Source organism: Apteryx mantelli, chromosome 3 (assembly GCF_036417845.1).
Source record: "Apteryx mantelli isolate bAptMan1 chromosome 3, bAptMan1.hap1, whole genome shotgun sequence".
Classification (NCBI taxonomy): Eukaryota; Metazoa; Chordata; class Aves; order Apterygiformes; family Apterygidae; genus Apteryx; species Apteryx mantelli.
In genome coordinates, this window is record NC_089980.1 from 26,746,219 (window position 1) to 26,770,818 (window position 24,600).

A 24,600-nucleotide genomic window follows, 5' to 3' on the forward strand; every position below is an offset into this window, starting at 1 on the left:
GTTCATCACCTTCAGCTGGCCTTCCTCTTACTTGAATCTCTCAGCCGAGTATTGCCAGGGATGAAGAAGTTGGCTCCTGTAAGTGCTGTTGTCTGTGCACAATTATGAACTATATAGCACATTGAGAACAGGAGGACTGACAAGATTAACATGGACAAGAGTGTGTAAAGGAGTCCGTAGTCCTCGCAATACAATGAAAACAGCTGAGATGAGGTTCTCCATGAAACTGCAACACTTTGCACTATATATTCCAAAGGCCTGGGAACAAAGACAGCATCTTAAAAAGCAGTTCCGTCAATATCTGGTATCTGGAGGTCACTCTCCCCTTGACTCAGATATCAGCTTTGGGGAAAATCCTGAGCAGTTGGAGCACTTTACTGCTAAGTCCAACCAACCAAGCAGCAAATACATGGTGGCCTTTTTTTTTTTTTTTTTTTTTAACATAAGTTCAAGTGCAATTTAAACATTCCAATTTATAACTGGTGCTCACCACATATTTCCACATTGCTGGTTTTCTTACTAGCTGTATAGTTTCCATATCAAGAACTCTCCTCAGCACATCTGTTAGCTACCACTGAGGGAAATACTTATTTTACTTGAATATTAGCAGGTCTTTTCCCAGTAAGGCACAGTGAAAAGCTTGCACTAGTGTCAAGCACAGATCCTTAAAACATTTGAAAGTGAATACTACTGCTTCAGAAAGTTGCCAGACTGACAACACCGGCAACTGAAATAAAAGTGTGCTTTGCACTGTCACCTTCAGAGTGCTTCTTGAACATGAGTCTTCTGCGGAGCACTTAAACCTACATGGTTCTGTTAAATAAGGTGACAGAATGGTGAAACAGAGATGGGACAAACTGGACCTGCCCATGGCACAACAGGAGGTTGTGAGAGTCCTACAAGAAAGAGCTGAACAGTACACCTAGGAAAAAATATCCTTTTCAACATCTAACCTCAGTGGATGAAAGCTATAATTCTGCCCCCTTCCTACATACCCTTAAGTCAGCTTTCTCAAATTATGAGATCTTTGAGGGACTACAATAAGCAACTTCTTGCTTTCAATTGGATAAAACCCAAGTAGAAGAAACAAGGAGAGCTAAAATGGTCAGTTTTCAGAGTGAAGGTAGGTCATGAATAGAGTACCCCAGAGACCAGCACTGGGCCTGCTTAACATAGTCATAAATGATCTGGAAGGGGAGTGAACAGCAAGGTGACAAACGTGATGATGACTAGGGTAGCAAGACAAGAGCTGGGTGAAAAGGGTTGCAAAACTAGCAGGAGGACTTCATTCTTCATATAACATGTAGTTAAGCTGTGCAACTCTCTGCCACAGGACACTGAGGATGGTTGATATTCAAAAAGAACTGGATAAATTCATGAAAGGAAAATATGTGAAGAGAGTTAACTACCAAGATGCCACTCTGCTCAAGATGTACGAGCCAGACATAGCTGGAGAGGGTTCTGGTAGTGCACAATTATCTGGGATTACCAGGATGCTCGGCTAGGGAGATCCTTGATCCAAACCAGAGCTCCTCTCTTCATAAGGGAATTTCTAATAACTGTTCCCTTTCCTGTTTTACTCATCTTTATTTCACTCCTCCACTTGTTAATGCTCCACAAACTCCAGCTCTCAAGTTCAAAATTTCTGTCCTTATCATCACTATGCAGTTCAGCAAGCAAATGCTTTCTCCCACTGACATGTATTTGAGGCCTACCAAATACTGACCCTTAGAGACGTCTCTTCCCAAGTCCTAACATACTCACAGGATAAAATTCTTCTGTATTATTATAGCTTTTTTTGTTTTGTCTTTACTGGCTAACCAATAAAAAAAGATCTCCACTGAGATATCAGAGGAGCAAAGAACCTTCACCACAACTCTGCCAAAATGGGGATGGTGTTTTGATGTGTGCAAATGAGCACAAGCGAACACCACCTATTCTGGCCCCTTTAGAAACAGTCAATTTCTGTGTCATTGAAATGCTGAAGCATTTCCCATTCTTCAATATTTACAGTTCGTGTAAGGTTTTGTACATTAAAGAAGAGGAGGTTACTCCTTAGGTCAAAACAATTAAAGGATTATTCCCTTCCCTGGGTCAGCAGATCAGGCAAAGCGTAAAACTGAATCAGGGGTGTTTTCAGAGCTGCATTCATACCCCTATTTCGTTTCATAGAATTGACTCTACGGGACATTTTTTTAAATTAATATCACACCATCAAAGCCTTACTCCACTTACTTTAATAATAAAAATATTAAAAGAATGCTGTAGCTCTCCACCAGCTCTTTTGCTAGGTCATTTTGGCAATTTTTGTAAAAACAGATGCAATGCGTTGCCATTGTCCAGAACCTGCAGTTCTCCCTTACTGACTCTCTCACCCCACATTTTTTTTTAAATCCCAATCACTTTCCTCAAAACCAATTTTTTATCAGATTGGCTCTTTTACACTGGTTGTATCAGACTGCAATACCTGATCTACTGCAAAATAGTCAGGGAATCAGAAACTCAGCCACAGCAGAGTTTCTTTTATGATACATTAGGTGCTTAAAGAAGTAAGTTACTAACTGAAAGGCAATCTCCTCTTTGACTCACAGCTTGTGCATGACATGAACATGGCATCTCTCAGAGAAGTGATGGCAGTAAATAGAATAGATTTCCTTTCAATACTGTAAAGCAGACTCAGGCTCATAATACTCCAAATGCTTAGGCTTTGCATGACCTGTTTGCTGCAATTGCTTTTCTAATACCTTCCTCCCTGCTTTTCCATGGTAAAGATAGTGGTTCACACAGCCTTTGAGTAAAGGGTGCAGTTCTGACCCCTTTATTTCCAAAAGGGTATATTAGCATTAGGAAAGGCAAACAGAAGGACAATGAGGTTGAACAAGGACAAGAAATGGCTTCCATTAGAGGAATAATCAATTTGGCCAGGGCTTTTCAGCCTGAAAAACATAAGGGGCCTAAAAGAGAGATCTACAAAATGTCTCAGAAGGTAGACAATGATTGATTATTTACCATCTCTTCCATTACAAACGCTACAATGCATCATGTGAAACTAGAGGCAGCTATATTCAAAGCACACAGGAGGAGGTAGCTCTTCACACAATGCGTGTAGACTGGTAGAACTCCTTCGTACAGCTTGCATGGATGCAAGAAGCAGACATGGGTTAAAGGGCAGACTGGACAAATAATTTGAGGAGAGAGAATTCAGGGAAACTAAACATACAAACAACAAGAGTCTTAAGCCCGGGGCTGAAAGTAGTTGGAGGCTGGGGGAGTATTGTAGTAATACATCTTAAATGCTTGCTGATTCTTACTCTACCCTTAGCAGCTCTTAAAAATCCCTATTGTATGCAATGTCCTAGCATTGGAGAGAGACAGCAGTTAAAGGATGGGCTACCTTTCAACAGAGGAAAAGCTGCTCCAACATCTGCCTCTACTGGGCAAGTAGCCCTACCTGTCAGCTTGGGGGCAGGTGAGAGGATTAGGGAAAGAGGATTTAGCATGCCATTTGTTGGTGTTTGAGGGCCCAATTTGAGCTGCTGACCACCTGCAGAAGATCCTTGCTATGCTATACAATATCTTTGTGAAGCTTTTGGACTGGATCACATTGTAAACAAGCTGAGGGGCTTAGCTTTCATACAGTATCTGAACAGCTGCATTTTTGTTTAAGTGTTGGTCGTAGCAAGTATCCAATCAATACTATATCTGTGGCTATCAAGATAGGACAAAACCAAAGGTATCTTCTTACTGCACTGCATAAGACATTTCTAACCTACAAAGCTATATTCAGCAATACTGACTCCATCTTTCTATCTCCATATTGAAGTAAAGCCTAAAATTTTTAAAAGCAGACTAAGGTTTCAGAGCCTATTACCTATACGTGCTTTCTTTATGAAGACATCTAAGCTTATGTTCTGTCTAATTAATTCCAGTTGATAATTATGGCATATTTCCAAGAAATCAGAGGCAGTAGTTTCTGAGGATGACCAAGCAGGCTTCAGGATAAACTAGGAACAGACTCTCAGTATTTTTATTGCAGGAAGAATATGCTGTTGAAGTAAACACTCTGAGATGCAGTAGATGCAGACCCAATATGCAGTCCTTGCTCAAGCAGGAGCATCCCAGTATCTTTTAACTAGTTAAAGAATTTAGAGGCTGAAAATTAAAACAATGGTCTAAGATTAAGAGAAAGATGGTTACAATAGCACCACCAGCAAAATGCACTGACAATAAATGAATACACTAAGTAAATAAATAAATGCATTAACAATTAATGAATACCATTAAGTCAATAAATGCTGATACTTGGCCAGAGACTCAATTCCAGCTTGGTGCTAAAAGGTGTCTATCTCCTTAAGGCTTTATTTTTGCTTTTGTTTTGCTTTTAATAGCAAGGGTTTTATTTGATTTTTAATTCTGAATAAAGGTATTTATTTTTAAAAAACTATCCCTCAGCCCTTAGACAAACCTGTGCTTCCAGGGAAGAAGCAGGCAGAGGAGTTCCTCTGCTGGGCCTTAATTCAGGAACATGGTAAGTCCCATTCACTCCAGCATATCAAGATGAGTGCATTTAAGGAAATGCTTAGATTTCTTTCTTGAATAAAAGTGGTGCTTTGATTCAGGACAATAAACAATGGGTGTATCCCTCTTTCTTTGATCTTGGAATTAACTGAAGGATCCCTTGTGTAATTCTCTACATTACATGCCTAGAATTAGCATGCGGCTGACTGCATCAACAGCAAAAGATAGGCTGAAGGGACTAAAATCCTGTTTGGTGCTGGGGAAGTACAAGGTTTGTGAGCCCATGTGGTGGCCAGAGGGCCACCATCTGAGCAAAAACTGCATGAGTATGAGCCAAATAAATATTCCTGAGCTCACTTCATATATCAGAAAGAGGAATCTAGACCCCTCTGCTCTCACTGAAGGTGTGAAATTAAATGCCTTTTCTCTCAGAGAGAAACAGAGGACAGAAAAATGAAACACAGAACAGAACTCTGCTTGAAAACAGAGTGAAAATAAATCAGCAGCAAATGGATTAGCCTCAGATCAGAACACCCAGAGCAGCCTGATCTGGAACAGCAGAGCATTCAGTGCTTGTGTTTTCTAAATTAGTTTTAATAAATAGAATCAATAGCTCAAATTATGAAGAAGGACAAAAGCACAGATCAAATCAATCAAGGCTGTAGCTTATCATTATAAGCCAAGGGGTGTCATCTCTTGTCTGAAGGAGATAAGGTGGCAAAAGAATCCACTTGCAGCTTTTCAGTGTCTTTCTCAGAACAGCTGTACGCAGGGTTGGATACAAAGCCCGTAAATGCTCCTGGTTATCCAAACACAAACATAGCCTCCCTTTCCTTTTCCTTTCCCCAGCAGAAAAAACAGGAATTTTTGAATCCTTTGACCAGAAGGTAAATGCAAAAATTTACCCGGAAGACAGGCACAAATAGACAAACAAGCACAAAATATCCTTCATTACATATAGGATTAAACGCTCAGGTGAAGAGATTCTTGTTCACATTTTTGGAAAAGTGGCTCTCCCTATATCAAGAAGGTTAGGAAGGGGTGTTGGAGGACAGAGTTCAGGAATTTGCTCTCTGCCATATAGCTAGACAGGAATGTCCAGCTGGACAGTGTCCCCCACTGGAGGGGGGCGGGGGAACCTGCAGTGGGAGGGAGCAGGGAATTTGCAGGGCTGTGTTTTCCTTTTGCCCTGTTTTATGCAGAGGGACTTTCCCAAGGGAAGCTGTGCTCTCTCATCTACAGAGCACAGGTTTGGGATCCCAGGGACTTGGGCTCCACTCCTGGCTGCCAGAAGATAAAGGGATTTGTGCCTCATTAACCTCTTTGTAAAACAGGTGTAATAACAGGTATCTCTGCAAAGAACTTTGACACTGAGTGATGCAAAACAGCATGCTTCTTTCTGCATAAAAATTTGAAATTATCAGCAACTCCCCCCCAAATTTGTATAGTTTAAAGCAATTCTAGCTTTTCATGGCTGTTTTAATTCCACCTACTGATTTACAGACAATGAGACAGCTTTATGCAGGGACAGTTTGGTTCCAACTGGGTTTATTAGCTCCAGGGCAGTTCTGCTAAAGCAGGGCTGGATCACCAAGAACTGCAGGCAAGTTTCAGCAGTGGGGGCCCAGCTCTGCAGGAACGCCTTCACCTGGGCGCAGAGCTGCACGGGTGCTCACAGCAAGATCTGATCTGGAGCTTCAGAGTGAAAGTGAAAAGCTACAGCACAGAGACACCCCCTAAAAGGGAGGAAAAAAGGGAGCACTCCAGCTGCCTCTGGGTAATAAAGGCGGGACCTTACTTCAAAAAGCTTGTTCTGCTTAATAGTGGTCTCCTCCCCCCAAAAATGAAACTGAGGAAAATCATATTCCAGTGCTAAACAGCTTTTCAAGTCTCAGTTGGACTCAAAGTCACCAACCTGTGTCTACCCTGGGTCTGCATGTGGAGGGTTTGTACTGTTTATCACAGGAAAATCACCATGAGCTCCCCTTGTGATAGAGTTTTTATCCTAAACTCCCCGAACATTAGCTCTGGAGCACGAGCACTGCACAGGAAACTAAATTACTTTAATTAATTTAAAAAAAATAAAAATCTTTTTTTGCCTCAGAAATTACTTTCTCATTAAAATTAAGCTGAGTGCAATCCACCAGCCCTGAATATATTTAATCAAATATTGTACAATCGAAGAGGTTTTTGGCACACCGCATGACATCCCAGAGGTGTGAGAACAATGCAGGGTACTGATAACCTCTGTTAACTCCTGTTCATCCTCTGGCTGAATAGCTGGCATCAGTTATATGGGCTTTGTGCTGATATATAGTATATAAGAGTCTTTTCCATTGCTGTGGCTGAATTATAGATAAACAGTGAAAGGGAATAATAACCTTATAATAATAGAATATGTGACAGATGTACTACTGAAGTCATTCAGTTACTCTAGCAATGAGCATGGTTCAAAGCCTATCTAGGATAGGCTTCCACTTTCCTAATAAATATTTAGAGACTTTTTTTTTTTTTTTAATTTTCAGGGACATAATATTGAACATTCAACAAAAAAAAAATCAGTTTAGATCCCTAAGTGTTTTTTATTACATTCATTCAGAAATAGATTTCATAATATTTTGTAACAAGCAGTGCCTTTGCCAGAAGACACAGAACTCCCTCAGCTAAAGAAGTCATAGGTTGACTACAAGTCCAATGAAATAAACACAGTACCAATTATGATTCAAGTGTAGTATAAGTTATTTTCTATTCAGTCAGGAAGAAATGATTTTCCCAGCAGTGTCACTGGCACTGTAATGATTATTGGATGTAAGCCAAGTTAAGAAAATGATGGAAAAACAAATTAGATGGGCTGCAGATCAGTGGCTTATCTTGACTGCTCACCTTGAAGGCACAGTTTGGAAAACATAATATACAGTAGCGGGTGTCAGGATATTTGAAACCTCTGCTCTCCTTCCTTCCTCCTGATATTTCATATTAAAACTTCAAAACAGAAATAAACATTTCTAGCAGAGATAAAGCATGAGTCTTGCCATTCTAAGGACATCTGCTTAATTAAAAGCAATGATAACTTTGCTTTTAATTATTTTCTGATGAAGATAAAGGGGTATAAATTGTATAAGAATTTAGCTTTGTCTAATACTCTCATTTCATATATGCAGCTATTTATGAGTCATATGAGAAAAAATGTTGCCAAGGCTCTCTAGCTTTTATTAGCTGACGCTTCAGTACTGATGACCAAGTGCTAAGGCAATGCAGTAAAACACAAGGCCCAATATTATGGCACAATCTAATGGAAATCAATAGGAATTCTTCCACTGATTTCCAGCATGCATTGTATAAACTTTTTATCGCGTGCATAAGCCTGAATAATGTGAACAGAGGTTAACCAGCAGTGACGTAATGATAATCTCTTTATGCAGAGATGGAATTGTCCTGATCAGAGCTTTTAACAAAAGAACAAGCTGGCCTCACATTCTTCTTTGACTACATCCTCAATCAGCAAATGTACTGCACATTAAGTGCTGCTGCACATCTTATCTAGCTGAGAGAATTCACTGCAAGAGACTTAGTTAGCTATGTTTGGTTTTGCTCTAGGGCCAGTAAAAAATGACAGTCAGTGTTACCACCAAACCTGAAACGTCTTTGCAAAGTTTCACACGTACCCTTCCAGAATCAGGAGGTTTCCCTCAGATGTGTTTCAAAGGTCTGTATTGCTACTTAAGAGATCTTCTCCTCTAATTACAGCTTCCTTGCATGAGCTCATATTTTTGCTGGTTTGTATGGTAAAAGGTCACTTAAGTTTCAAAGATGAGTTGGCCTTGCAAGGAATAAGAGATTGCACAATTTTTGTAGTTCATTACTGTGTTGAGAAAATGTGCCGTTAATTTACAGTCATTGAGCTGTAGGGTTAGATGTAGTGTTTGGTATTTCAGCACTTTTGTTTATTACATTTCAGTCTCCACCATTTTTCTTTATGGTAACATCTACATCTGTTCTTGCAAATAGATTATTCAAATATTAGGCATGATACTGGTTATTCTCCTCTACTTTATCAGAATAAGGCATGCTTTGCAGCAACAAGAAAATGAACATTTGCTCCGAGTTTGACAGTTGTAAAGGATGTTTATTTCCTAGGGCTTTGTTTACTAGACTGCAGTTTTTAAAAGATTATTTTATGCTGCTTTTGGCAAAAGTAATGGTTTGCAAAACCATTATTATTGTTCCCCAAACCAATATTTAGGGCACATATATTGAGTTATAGAAGAGCAAATAATATGCAATGAAAGTACAGAAAGACACAACTAAAGTTTGTTTTGTGCACGCTTTTTGACTTTCACACCTCCTTCACTCACAGGTAATCCTCTGAAACACCCATGCTTTTGCTGCTATCCACTTTTCTGGCACAAGTAACCTCTGACACTGTGGGTACTGCTATTCCAGCAATGGGATAGCAGAGAATGGTTGGTGATCAGCTTGACAGCTTTTTTTTCAGAATGTATTTTCAGTCACCACCATTTCTTTAAAAGCCATTGGGATGTTTTTTCTCTTAATGAACAAGATGAAAAACCGTCAGGATGAATGTGCAAACCAAACGTAATTTGGAAGCATGCTGTTAGGCAGGTCAACACAAGAAGCATGGTTGTTGGGTTCCGTTACAGCAGCTATCAAAATATACTTATGCTGAAAATGATTTCCAGCTGATGGAACTCAATGCCATGAAAGCTCCCATAGTGATGCTGTGCAATACTTAATGAGGAAGGTGAAATTTAGGCATCCATACAGTCTAGGTGTACTCTCTTCCTTCTTCAGTGTTTTATGAAAAACAGGCAATATCATAATGAAGATTAAGACTTCTGGGACTTGTGGACTTTTAGAATGCAAAGCCCACAGAAATTTGAGTTTGGACCAAACACTGAGTATTTCTACACAATACAGGCTGAAGCCTAAGCTGTTATTCATAATGGTACAATATCAGCATAAGGTGCTTTACAGAAATTTATAAATTCCTTTGTATAATTGTAGAGACACACTACAGCTAGCAAGTCAAGCACTGCTAATAAAAATAGCAGCTTCCCATCCCTCCAAAGCAAAGGTTAACAAGCTTTCTGTGGAATGCAGAAAATCTTCAAGGAGACACGAGTACGAACTTTTGAAGCACCCCCTGCCTTATTCCCTATTTTAGCTGATAACCACCACTACGTTCTTTCAGCTTGGAGGACATTAAACAGATGAATCTACACCTAGAACCAAGGACATGTCTTGGCAGTCTAAAACAAAAACAAACAAACAAACAAATAAAATCTTTCAAAACCTTGAACGAAGAGCCAGCCTCTCTGCTTTCTAGTGCACTAGAGCATTTCTTCTAGACAGCAGTCACATCTCTGACACAAACAAAGGGAAAGTATAAGCTGCTGCTATTCCATAACCCTGAAGCTACAAGGCTGTCCCTGCTAGACCAGGGTAATGGTACCTCTAACAGAAAGTACACCTTGACAGGCACTTCATGGAGACGCAGATCCCCATGTTGAGCTTGGACAGTGTTTCAGTAAAGCACTGTATGAATGTACTCTAACTTCTAGGGTGAAGTGCTCAAAAACTCAATCCAAATTCTGTGTTTTAAGCCCATGCACTACACTGGTACGACACCAATATAACATGGCAGTAATACATACAGAAATGATAACAGCCAAAAAAGTATTATTTGCTGCATGTACACTGTGTATAAAAAACCAAACCCCATAGATATATTATTCACATATTTATGAAGGGATATAGCTAAGGAGACATACACAGATAATAGCTAAATTCGTAAAGGGACCAAAACCTTCCAATTAGTGCAGCACATGCAGCCCTACTGACAACAACAGATCTAACAGTTATCTGTAACTGAAATGTCCATGAAAATCTCCACCTCAGCTGTCTTTAAATTACTGACTGTAACACTACTGTAAAATGCTGTTCTTCTAATAAAGTGACAGAAACTAATATAAGAATAGTACAGAAATGAAGACAGTGGAAAAGGTGATGATGAAGAGGTACCACGTCAGTAAAAATATATTTGAAGAAAAAAAAACTGAAATGGTATATGCATCACTTCAACACTACAAAATAGTAGAGCTATGACTTTGTACTGTATTATTTAGGAGATTCAAAACAGCAGGCCTGCATTCCATGCTGCTGAGCACAAAGCCTTTCTGTGATGAGCAATAGTTATTAGAAAGGAATATAAATGTGCAAGAGTTTTTTTTTCTTTTCTTTTCTTTTGAACATGGAAATATATTGCCATAGGAGTTTGGTCTGGTGAATCAGGCTCCCACCTACACCATCGATTGGTGACCCTGTACTCTTGAAAAATTATGTGTCCTTTGCATCCCATAGATTAGACTTTTGTGAAATGGATAAAATTATGTTTATCTACATACCAGAAATGTTACAAGACTTGCTAATATTTTAGAAAAGTTTTGCTAGTCCTAAGAAAATTGTAAGATTTCCGCATGGTTTACTAAAAAACAGAATTCAAATCTCCCTACTAACTTAAAATAAATTTAAACAATTAAATATATATTTAATTTGTGCTTTCAACAACCATTTTATTCTTCCCTGAAATGGTTTCCTGTCTACTGCAACAGCATGAAGTCCTGAATCTGCAAATATGCACAGATGGATAGTTTTCCACCTGTGATCCATCCCACTGCAACTCAGTGGAGCTGCCTGGGTGAGCAATTAGGATGTGTATGTTTGTGGAATCAAACCCCAGATTTTATTGTACGGTATTCCCTCACAGGGGCCACTAACACTGATTTCAGAGGACTGAAAAATGAGGTTTGGGCTTCATCTGCCGTGGCAACAATATACTGCAGATAGGAAATTATAGCTCCAGGGCTGTGGATACAGTGAGTATTCCCCCAAATCAGTAATTCCACCTAGATAGAGTTGTTGTTCTGTCAGGGCATTTCTTGTTTTGCTATCATTTTCTGACATAGTCTGTACTTCTTTTATGAAACTTCAATAGCCAAAAAAGAAAAAAAAAAATTTCCACTGCAGTTCTGTTGAGCAAAGAAGACTACTTCAGGGACAAAACAGATTTTTAGTGTTGACCCTCTGCCCTCACCTAAAAGAAGGGTTTTTATAGCCCCTTTTTATACCTTATTTGTTCAAAAATTTTCATATGTCTATAAATATTCCTGCTGGGAGACTGGACTCTAAAGAAAGACTCTTTAGAATTGATCATTTCCCAGTAGTTATCAAGAAGGAAATAATGGGTTTGGCTGATCTGTTCTCCTCTTCCGCAGCTGAGAAGAGCCTGGAGATGCCAGAGAAATCAGCATGGACAGTGCTTCCACTGCTGGAGCTACATTTGCTCTTACCTAGGAGAGGGTCTGTGGTCCCCTCAGGTGCAAGTGCTCCCTGTTGAATATTGCGCCCTTTGACAAAGACTCTTTTCCCAAACATGCTTACTGAAGACCTGAAGGCAGTATTTTAATATACTTATATCATATAATGATACAAGTGAAAAAAGAAATCAAAGCTTAGCCTGAAGTTAGCAGTGAAATCTTAACTTCTGAAAACCAAAGGTAGGCAAGAACGTTACAGCAGGGACCGTTTCTAATCACTAGGCATAGCACAGAATATAAATTCATGAGAAAGGTTTCAGAAGATGCGTAAAGAAAACTTTTATAATTCTCAGACTGGCCATTTGATGATCTTGTTTAATCAAGAAAACCAAAACCAAATAAACAAATATCACTTTTTTCCATGTTCCTGGTTTTGGCAAAAGGAAAAGGGAGACAGTCCCTCCTTCCACTACTACTTTCTTCCACCTGAGCCTTGGCCACTTCATCAAATACTGCCACATACAGATGTTAATGTTTTTCATTGTTATCTTCTTTGTCTGTAGTCAAAACCATGGATGAAGACATTAAATACACAGACACTCCCTGCATAAGTGCAGATGGGAGTACACACACACAAAATTTCCTTCACTTCTCTTACTAGGATTTGTTTTCAAGGTGGGGTGGGGGAGTTCACTTCATGGCCATGCCATCCCCTTGCATCCCCAGTTCTGTTTTATGTCCAGAATATATATACAGGATGCTGGAAACTCTCTTAAGAAAACAAGAACCCACTTTCTCTTCCAATCTTCACAAAGTCATTCTAGTTCCTTATTAAACACTACTATTTTAAATCTCTAAATTTGCTGACCAGCATTTCAAAGCGTATTCCCTCCATATTCCACCCTACACAAATTCTCTGGAGGAAGAGTACGAAGAACTCCGTTTCCAGAGAAACTTCATGACTTTTCAGTCAGTGTTTAATACTGTTCCAAAACCTCTTGTCGGGTGCTTGTTCTAGCGAAAATTAGATAAAATAGCCTGGGAGCTCATTCTCTTGAAAGCACTGCTACCCTCAGAGCATGAATTTAAGAAATATTTTTGCCGATTGATTTTTTTTATAATAGGATCCATGGTCTGCAATTATGTAAAGAAAAAATAAAATCTCAGTCCTTATATTTAATATGACCTTTACTTTGGGCCACGCATAAATAGAGAAGTTCTGTAAAATTAAGAGGACATACAAATGGTTTCTGAAGTCTAGAGGAACATGGGGAAGAGGATAACAAAGGGACTAGAAGAAGGGAAATCCCAAACATCTTATGAGTTGGGATTCTGCAGCTCTTGCTCATATACCAGCTCCAGGAGAGAGCCTTGTATACTGTGCTAAGTGAGACAACGAAGTGAGAGTTGCTGGACTGGATTTATACTGCCAAGAGTACTAACCGGTACCAGGACGCACCGGAGAGACAAGATCGGTCTACAGCAAGTAAGAGAATATGGTCAAAAGATGAGCACTTCTTTATTGGGCGCTACTGCGATAAAATCATCTGCAGAAAAGAAATCCTTTTGTTGGAATGTTTTCCTGCTTTCGTATCTACCCCTTCTAAAGGGTTTAAACTAGAAACAAGCACAAGAAGATGCCCAGTCCCTGGGAAGATGTCCGAGGCACAGGAAGTTTGGGAAGCTATGGCACACTTTTCAGGTTACAGATGGCTACGTTGGGAAAAGCACTTGACAGAAGGTCTACCCTCAGAGGTACTGACTGGAGGGACAGCCACCAGCCAGAAGTGGTTTGTCAACTTGGGATCAGCATGCTTCCCTCACTTTCTTTTCAGAGGACTAGCCCACAATTAAAAGGATTGGTAACTCTGTCAGTACCAAGGAGTAATGAAAAAAGAAATAAAAAGCTGAACGGGCTTAGATAACTAGTATAAACTGAAGGATGCACTCTTCCACACCTTATGCAAGCAACCTGAATTTAAACAGAATTACAAACATGAGAATCTCCTAATTATATTGATAAGCATTGAGCAGCAACCTCCAACGTTATTCGAGTGCAGAGATCAGCAAAAGGATTTAGATCCAGGCATTTTGGCCAAACACTGAGATTCCACCTTAGGTGCTTAGGCGCATATTTAGTAAAAGTGGGGAGAAAGGGGAATCTTGTCTCGAATTTTAAACACACAGAATCATGGATTAAGACTAATCTCAAGAAAGTTGAAAGCTAAAGGATCTGACAAAGTTCCTACTGAGATTGTCACTCCTCAGAGCAGAGAGAGTATCCTGGTATGAGGGCAGACCAATGTGTGGTTCTAATTTTATACTCCTGTTTGGATCTGGGATTCAAAGTTAGTGCCACTTTATTAAAAAGTTATGAACTTTCTCTTAAGCTAGCATGTTCAAGTCTTCCTGCTTCAGAGATGCAAAAAATGTATGACTACTACACAGACCAAGAACATACGCAAAATATGCATGTGACATGAAAGTTTTTCTTAGCATTTGTTAAATATGACCAGCACAACTTGCCACATGGCTTCATCATTCTGGGTTAAAAACACCTATCTGAGGCACAAGGCATGAAATTTGAATGCTAAAAAAGAATCATTTGATTCCTGTGCCACAGCGAAACCCCATATTAAACAAAGAATGAATTAAGCATAGAAAATTTAGATTGTTTTTCCACTGCATGTTTGTTCATACAGTGTTTTTGGAAAACCACTGAAGATGCACAGATTAGTTACAAATAAATATTAAAAAAAATAGTTAATATGAGCCAACTGTATTTGGACAAGAAATTGAATCAGAAATCACATCCTTGGTCACATTATCTGAAAATTTTATGTCAGCAGGAACATTACCAGGGCAGTATTCACACAACAGGATTTCCAGGTGTAATATGATAAAACGCTGACTGGCAACTGCTAGCATTCCGACGTAGGTAAGAGAGAGGACAGAAGGCAAAAACTTCAACTTGCAGCTCACCCAGCTGGTACATGCTGGGAGATAAGAAGTATTCATATCTTTCAGGCTGAGCCCCTGAAACATGTAAGGATGCTTGGAGGAAAACGTTATGCGAAGCAAACAAATCACAATTATTCTGACCCTAGACCCAGAAATTAAGAAAACTGTACCTGAGTAAAGACAGCAGTTGGGTTCCTTATTACAGCTTATATGCAAGACAATTAGAAGAAATAATTTTCTATACTCGCATGTGAAATTCAGGCTTGACTCTGACCTATGATTTCAAATAAGCTTCATTTTAATGACTTAAATTTCACTGCTAATAAGAGCAGTCTAATCAAACTACAGGCAAAGAGTGTGAAATAATTTACAGGTTTTATCTGGAAAGGTCAAGGTCTTAAACAATGAAAACTGCTTTTCCTATCAAAGTGCTTGCCCTGCATAGTGTAAAACTAATAGACCATTATGAAAAATAATGCATGTCTTCTGTGCCCAAAGTATCTTGTTTACCACCACACACAAATTAATTACCAATCAGCTGCTATCAAAAGTAACAACACATGGCTGGCAGAGGTTCCGAATACCAGACAACGAAAATTATCTTAGTTCTTTCCACTGAAGTTGATGAAGCTATGACAATTTAAATTAGCTGCTGTGAACCTATCCCAATTATCTTTTAGCTTCCTGTGCAAGGACACTCGGGCAAGTTTAGCAAAATTAACTGAAAAGCTGTAAAATTAGAAGAGATTCTTTGATGGTAAACTTCACATGGACTTCTTTCAGTCCTCAGTTAGGTATGTAACAGAGGTTTACTTGTTTTTCTTCACTATGCTAGTATAATTGGCTTTGCAGAACCCACTCACACAGACAAACTGCGGGTATTTAGAGCAGTTATCCTGTTCAGAACAGTATATTCACTTTAGATCCGTCTTCCATACAACTGTTCTCTCTGTTCCTCTAGCATTCCTCATCCATTCTGTTTTATCTCTCTTGCTGAGTTTTCCACGTACCTAATATTTTCAGTTACATGTCAACCCGGTTAGAACCCTCTGGCATTTGTAAGAAAAACTCTTGAGCAGCACAACAGACCTTCTTCTTCTACAGGCTTATCAGATGACACATTTCTTTCCAAATGTACTCTTCTGGAGGAATTCAATCTGGCACTTTAAAAATGTCTTCTGTTGGAGATTGCTTCTCCATCATATGCTAGAAACACTGCTGAAAGGCTATATATTTCAGAACTTTTTTTTTTTTTTTAAAGCAGCATGGCCTGGATTTTGAGGGAGATACAAGCTCTATTCTCCAGCACTTCAATGCTGATATGGCTTTGCTAAGGGCTAGATCCAGGAAGTGATTAACTGATGACTTCCAAGATGTCATTTATAAATCTTAGCAAGGAGTTGAAAGTATATTGCATGGATAAATGCAGATAAATGGATAATGGGTGAACTGTTCTGGTTTCACCTCTCTTAGAGTACAGTGGCTTGTATCCTGTTAGATCAGAGCACCAGAGACACAAACACACAGCTTCCTGCATCCATCTCTGTATAAATACCCAGAGCTCCCTATATAAGGAATAAGAGGGCAAGTCAACCAAGTTGGACAACTGCAACAGAGGCACATAAGCACCTGAGAAGCTTCTATGTCTTTCAAACTTAAAACAATACTCTGCAAAATTTTACCCTAGAGTTCTAACTATGCTCTACTCTACCAGCTAACAATGTTCACATTTGGATATCAATAGGATTCCCTGCACCAATGTGTCTTGGCCTGCCTGGATGGTAGAACAGATGAAGTTAATACAATTCAATGTTAGAAAAGAGAAGGCAACAAACTCTAAAATATAGTGTTTTAATACCATGCAGTGAAAATTGATGAGTTGTACAAAGTCATAGTAAGGGGAGTAAATGAAGCTAGGAAATGATCTATACCATTGAAGAGTTTAGTGTTGCATACCATTCAGGGCAAAGGAAAATTAACTGCTACATAACACTGGTGAATTCATGACTCCTCCAGTCTGTTTTGTGATTCATATTCTTATTAGAGGAATAAAAGACTTAGTTCCATACTACTTTCTAATGTCTCCTAAGCTTAACAACTTCTCCATTTTAACCACATTTTAGATTAAGATCTACTTATTTCTGACCTTACAGGGCTTTTCTCTCTTGCTGTGGCTCTGCACTAAATCTTGGTATTTACCATCTCACATCTCATGAATAACGTTATTGTTAAACGCTCCTAGGTTATAACAAAATGGAACAAGATTTGAATGGGGAGGCACCCAAGATGAAGACATCCTATTAGAGATGAGAGAATAAAACACAACACCTACATATGATTTCTTTAATTTTCCATAGGCTTTATAAAAACACTGATAACAAGCTTGTTCAATGGGCAAATTATGATTCTTTACAAATAGAAAAACTGAAAGAGAATATATCTAGAGTGTCCAGCACAGAGTCTTTGTTTCAAGACAAAGAGCTGACCAGTCCCAAGAACCCATTCAAGGTTATGCATCTGGTCTACAACATGTATGAAATATGACACAGGGCCCAGCTCTTTGCATGCTTAGGACAGTATTTGAGCTAATATAAAAATCAGAATCTATTTCATTAACAAATCTTTACCCAAATCTTTGATTCTGGACATCGTTTTTCTGCAAAATATTTGTCTCTTCCTCACCCAAGAAGACAAAGGAAGAGTAGAAGTTCACCACTGAAGTTCAAGACCAGTACTTTTCTCCCCAGGCTTGTAGTTCCAAATTAGAATTACTTGTCCTTTCATGGACTGGGGCTTTCAGAGATCACATGGAGCTGCTTCAGTAACTTCTATTTTACGGACACTGGAATATTCTTCTGTACACTTGTGTATGATCATAACATTTATGACTTAAGCTCTTCAAATGAATAACCAAGATAGTGAAGAATAAAGCCACAACTTTGGTTGGAGAGCAGCAGAAACACATACTGTGCTAGGGACACCTCTCTGGACAGGCAGAACACAAAGGGAGCTGAGCTGCTCCAAGCAGGCTGCAACCTGAGTTCACATCTTTTCATGTGGAACCAGCTCTGTGTCTGTGTGTGTGGAACCCGAGGGCTGCTGGAAAAGCCATGGTTTGTAGAAACACTGGTACAGTAGGAGAAGCCTTCTGTAGCTGATCCCAGTGAAGGGCATCGGGCTGGGATAAGACTTTGGTAGCATCTAAATGCTATATGCAAAACAAAGTCAATTCCTGTCTTTCACTGTGTTTCCCTGGAAAAGCTTAGTGATTTAAGAAGTCATGTGCTTGCCATTACATTCTAGGTGAATGCACATTCATTTCAAAGATACAGAATACACACATGCAGACACATCTACACCTTTGGAAGGAATGAGGTATCTCATAATGACTGCAACTTGATGCATCTGTAAGTCAGGTGAAAATCAACCCTATAATATTGTTGTATCAGGAGTAAGCCAGCAGAGTCTACAGCAATGCAAAGCAACTCCTATTGCTGCAGAGGTGTGTTGTGCTGAAAAGGTTTTTCAAAGCTTTGGAAGTTGGATGGATGTTTCTATAGACAAATGTACCTGGTAATTTATAGTAGCTGATGATCTGCCCTGCAGAGTTTGTTATTCTTCTTTAGTATCACTTCCTTCCTTGCACCTTTTCTTTATTATCTCTTATGTTCTGCTTATTTCTTATCCTCCCAATGAAAATATCAAATATAGAATCCAGTATAAGCATTGTACCTCTCCAGCGATATACAGCCAGTGATCATACAGCAACCTATACTGCTTTCTGCCTCAAAAGAGGAGCCAATCATAAATTTGAGGAGAGAAGAATGTAACACTAACAGTAAATGTTTATCTCCATCTCTGTCTCTAACCCTGGTGCAAAGTGAGCTTGTTAAAATAAATTAAAAAAAAAAAAAAGGTAAAAGCTTTAGATCACATCTAATATGCTCTAGTTACTCAAATATTTTCATGCCTTTCTGATAATACATGGATTTACTGATTAACTACATAACTAACCAGAATATAGACATCCACACTTGAAAGCTTCAGGGGTCTTCATTTTGTTAGTTTAGTTTATCCTCTCCATGCTTTCCTTCTTAGATTAAGGCCAGTCCACCAGTCCTGAATAAGAACTGTAATTGTCTGCAGGTTTCAATATAGTTTCAACTTTGTGTGAAAGTATTTAAAAAAAAAAAAAAAAAAAGCACACTCATTGTAGTTGTCAATAATAGTATTGCCGTTACTGTTCAAATCATTTGTAGCCTATTTCTCAGGAAAGCACATCTAACTCATTTAATACATAACACAGAATTTGCTATTTCAAGGCAGCCACTGTTTCAGTGGTCAGACATTTACTCAGCCTTGACTTGATAGTCTAAAATAAATATCCTTGAGCAATTGTACAAAAACACCTATGCAGAGGGCAAGAATAAATCCAATGTTTATAGTTTGCAGATGCTTGGGATAAAACATTCTAAATAATATACTTTTAAACTGCTATGTCAATGGCTAAGCCAGTTAGTGAAGCTGGAGAATGGATTTTAAAATACAAAGCACCAAGTGATCAAGCCTTATTTATTCTACCTGCAGCTTCAGTCTCTCTCTCGCTAGAATTTTGAACAGATGGGTGCCCAAACGGTAGACCAAATCCATTGGCAATAGTTTCAATCATTCTAGTTGTTCCTTTCCAAAACTGGCACCACTTACCTGCTAAAGTCTCTGGCATGCTAACATGTTAAACAATTTTTCATAGAAAGGCTCACAAGGGAATTTTTAAATCCCCTGAACCACAAATCTAACTTTGCAAGCTTTCTTTGAGGAGTCTCCATGCTCAAGAGAAGTTTCTTATAACAACTCTGCTCTGCCTGGAATCAGTCAGGTAGAATGTACCAACTGCTCAACATATCCACGCTACTGTTGGCTGTATCAATATTATACCTGCTAAAGTGGGCTAATCATCAGGACTGTAAAGTTCAGGTGCAGCAGCAAACTAGGAAAGTAATTGGACTGGAAACAGTTTCTCTTTAGTGTACACCGACCTGATTCATATTTCTGGATAGGAGCATAGTGAATACAGTATGACCGAAACTGACTTCCTGATACTTTTTGTAAAAACATGCATCCCAGTAGTCAGGTAAAATATTAATGTTAATATTTGTCTCACATAACTTCACATGATTGCAAGCTGACTTAGACAAAGCAACCTTTTTCACTTCCCTTCTTAGGCTTCCTTGTATTGGTGCTTTATTTTGTCAAATAAGAAGTATATTCTACTGTCCAAAAGTAACGCCTCAACTTCTAGGGCACAGCTCACTATTTCACTGGGATACCGTGAAAGTGATTCAAAATACTTCTCAGATGAGAAGCCCAATAGCAAGGAAGGGTACTGTAAGAGATGAGTATGTTTTCCTGGCATTTCCTGTAAATACTAATGTTTTTCCAGTCGAATGTGAACAATAGGTATACATATACATTTCTGCTTAAAGTATGTTGCTAAATCTAAAGAAGGATCCCTGCCATTCTGAGAGCAAATTATTTTTGTTTGCGTTGGTTTTTTGAAGCAAGATCTCCAATGACTAAATGAAATCTTAGTGAATAATTAGAAGGATGGATTACAGAGCTTTACACCAGATTTGAAGAACAGCTTTTAAATCTTCAAGGAGTAAACTGTTTTAGGTGACCATTTACTTGCTGACTCACTTATTTCCTTACTCTCTGACTTTGTGAGGTGATTAATAGTTAACATTTTGACACAATGAACTTAAGTTTCCCATCTGAATTTTCTGCCTTTGGTTTCTCATGGATTACCTCCAGAATTACAATCACAGCCTTCTTTATTCCTCACAGGCATTTCAGTAACTACAAGAAATGCCAAAAATACTTCTATCCAACTCCTCTTCCAGGCAAATATTATAAAACAAAACACCTAATCACCACAGTCTCCTCCCGAAAACATTTGGAGCATGCCAACTGCAGAGTATTCTCAAATCTGCAAGTAACAACATACAAAGAGAAGTATAACATTCCTCTCCCAAGATTTTGGCCTGTAGGCTGAGGAGTAGACGTGGTAGTAAGAACAGGAACGAAAACCTGTCGTTTCTGATCCCTGCTCTGTTACAACATGGTAAGTACAAACAGGACTTGCTCACAAAATGAGACTGCCAACCCCTCCTGCTCTGACACAAGTGCTAAAGCAGGTGCTAATCCAACTAGAAGCAAAAATCCCAACTCCTGTACCATGCGGCAAAGCTCCCACTAACTGCCGAGTGTAAGCTCTCGCTGTCAGCAAAGCAGCTACAAAAGAGATCCTGGCAGTATGTGTCAGTGGCCATTAGGGCACATACCTTAAAAAAAAAAAAATCGATGGCAAAGAACAGAGATAACAGTTGATTAGTCTGTGCGGACAATATTTTTACCTTCATCCTGACTTTTCTCCATAAGTGACCCAGCTGGTTGCCATGTACCATCGTACTCACTTAAGAGTGAGTCGTGGTGAGACAGAAATACACAGAAATAGGGGAAGTTCTCTCTCTTCAAACATAGCTACAGGCATACTTGAGGCTTATCAGGCTCCTGTTCTCTCTCCAAAGCTTTCACCTGCATATTATTCAACATCTAAATGACATTAGTAGGAAAGCTATCAAGGCCACACAGAGAAGGTGAAGAGCCTACTGAAGAGGACCCCCCTGCCCCTTATGTCAAAGGTAAATAGACCACAGCATCCAGCACCCTCTCAGAATTACTTCCTAAATGAAAGAAACACCGTGCAGGAGCTGCACTTGTAGTAGAAATAAGTCTCTGCTTGTGTCCTATGCAAGACTGTTAGACACTGTGGCCACCTATACTCAAGTTGTTACACTGGTTTTACAGGCCTTGTGACTCCTTGAGGTTTTCTGAAGACACCCAAAGAAAGCTTATTCTCCATTGCCAACAGTGTATTTGCAATAGCAGTTAGAGCAGTAAAGTTTATTTTAGTCAGCTGAATCAACCCACTGGGCCTTCAGCATACAGATGTGACTACAGGAAGGCACCTTTTCATAGCCCCGCTTTTGCCCTTGAATGAAAATCTAAGGCTTATCCAACATTCAACTCTTCAGCTAATGCATCAAGTTTTATTCACATTAACGCTTGATACATCAGAAGCAACTTCACAGAGTTTTTATGGACAAGTTCTTTAACAATGATGAAATCAATCCCAGGGCTATCATTGATTTAATGGGATCTGCATTGTGTCCTGAAGAATCAAGAGTTGGTGTAAGTGAGAAGAGAATCAACTGAAGAGATTTAACACTAATATTTATAACACCTAAAGAAAAAAGGATTCACTTCCTGTTTTCAGGCACACTAATGTCCTAGCCAGCTGTTTCAGGGAATACACAGTTATGCTGAGAAACTAGCAAATTAGCAACCTCAACAAACCTTTAAAAAGTTAACAAGTATCCACTGCAAACAAATTCCACTTATTAACAGGTGCTTTTTGGTGATAGAAAACTATTTCTTTTCAGAAATAATTGTAAAATTATTTTGCTTAATCCCTCGAAGGCAGACCTTAACTGTGCAATCTAAAGAAACAATCAAAGCAAAATTAAACAAAATTAGCAGTATATGCCTAGAGCATGGCTCACTCAGGATTTAGATAACCTAAAATCACAGAAAGATTATTTTTCCCTCTAGTTGTGAGACTGATTTAAACTTTTATTGACCTTCTGCAGTTAATTCAGACATTTTTCTCAAGTTTTCACCACAGTCTACTTATTCTATTTATTCAGTGAACATAATGACTACTCCTTCTCAATTAAAGGAGACTTCTCCACTAGAAAAACTGTAGCATAGTATAGCATGGATATATTATGGTCTGTAAGATCAGGCTAGTGACATACCATTCCTCCTTGTACCCTCTCTCCGAACTTGTTGCTACAATCGTTAATAAAGGGTTTATCCAAGACTGCTGCCTTCATTTTGCTTTAGGTCTTAATGATGTTAGATAGCTGTAGGTGTATATAATCGGTGTTGCGTGAGGCGATATAACCTGCTTTAAAAAAATTAAAAAGTAAAACAATCACTTGGACTGTTACGTATTTGTCATTGTGTGAATTCTCTTACTAGCCTACATTACTGACACAGAAAACAGCTGCCGTGCAGCATTGTTCACGTTACTTTATGGAAAACAAAGAGAAGCTTTAAGATAGATAAAACTCTTCCTTGAGTAACACAGTACTGTATCTTCACATTGTTCATTCTCACCAAATGCAGTCATACTGCTCCTTTGATACAGGAGAATCACTCCCTGACTCCTTATCTTTTTTTTTTTTTTTAATTTCTTCATGATTTCAAATGAAAACAAGAAGTTCCTTCCTGGCAAATAAATACAAACCTTTGGCAAGTTCCTGCAGTACGAACAGAAATGCTCATGAAGTTGTTTGGGGCAGACAAGTTGTACTGCACATTTCAATAATGCTAAAGCAAGCTGTAAAGAAAGCTCAGACTTTATGCTTCAAATTACTGTCACAGTACCAGGGAGACTTGTTTAAAGTTTTGTCTATACTTTGCATTATAAAATACCATATCTTTTCTTAACAGAGATCTTAAAATGAACATAACAGTAATGGAGAGACGCTTCAAGTTGTAACTTAATGAATGTCAGAGGAAGTGCTGTGCTTTTCAAACAGCTGGTACAAGTCTCCTGAGTGAATCCCTACAAAATTGATTCTTGGCTTGCCAAACAGCAGTTTATTTTAAAGATGACAACAAAGCTGTTGCTCGCAACCGTTCCCTCTCCCTACTTACAGTTCAGTGGAGTTCTTGGGAATGTCCTGAGGAATCTGGATCACCTTGCTCTCCTGACAAATGAATATCCTGCCAGAGCAGTGACACATGTGATGCTGACAACCAGAGCAGCCAGCCAGGAAAACCAGCAAATAGGCAAAAATAAGAGACATGTCTGTCTCTGCATCTGTTCCCTCCTCCTTCATCTAGAAGAAAGGACTGCAGAGACTTCCCTGTGCGACTAAGAGTGACTCCCTTAATTGAAGATCCGCCCTAAAAGCTGAGATGAATCATGTGATGCCTAGGGGATAACTTCTGTGCAAGTTTCAGTTCATGGCCTGATGATCCTTTAGGGTCTTAGAGTGGAGAGCAAGAGAAGCAATGCTGATTTTCCAAGCCAAACTTATTTTATATTTTAAGTAGTGAAATCATGGCCTAACTGAACTAGCCAGAGGGCTTTGGACACTACTGCATATCTGCACTGAAAAAAAGGGTCCTTCTTTTCAGCTATGCTATTTTGCATGTGTTGTTTGGTAAGACTAAGGAACAACAAAGCATTTTCACTTTCTACAGCCTAGACTCTTTTCTCCCTGGAAAGGTACTATTCATGTTTCCCCTTCATGGATCCTAGAGTCCACGCTGGTAGGTTGCTCCTAGGCACAAGAAATGGGTTATTTTTGTATTTTATAGGCTATATAACCTATTTTATAGGTTAAAAGCTACACAGTCCTAAAGCCAAAGCTAAATAACACACCTTTATTTTCAGCTGTGATTGATCTTCATGCACTAGCTGACTCCTTTCTTCCACAGCATCCTCAAAGAAACCCAAGCAGGAGAAAATGCCATTATCCAAATGGTCCCTTGAGTATTGTAAGCTTATTTCACCACCTGAAAAAAAAACACAGAAGAGTTAAAGAAGTGGCTATTTGTGACACAACAGGAAGAGAAAAACTTCAAAAACAGCATCATAAGGTCTGGACACTGACTGCCATCTTTGAGTCCTCCTCTATTTACTTTTTAA

General features: G+C 39.0%; 1 protein-coding gene across 1 annotated transcript in view; it reads right to left on the reverse strand.

The window, feature by feature from the left end:
* The window catches only part of FSHR (follicle stimulating hormone receptor), a 93,538-nt gene extending 69,665 nt beyond the window's left edge, over window positions 1-23,873 (reverse strand). Inside the window, 2 exon segments of the mRNA XM_013949769.2 lie at window positions 23,601-23,812; window positions 23,814-23,873. Of these exon segments, the coding sequence (XP_013805223.2) occupies window positions 23,601-23,812; window positions 23,814-23,873 (272 nt within the window).
* Between the last annotated feature and the right edge of the window lie 727 nt (window positions 23,874-24,600).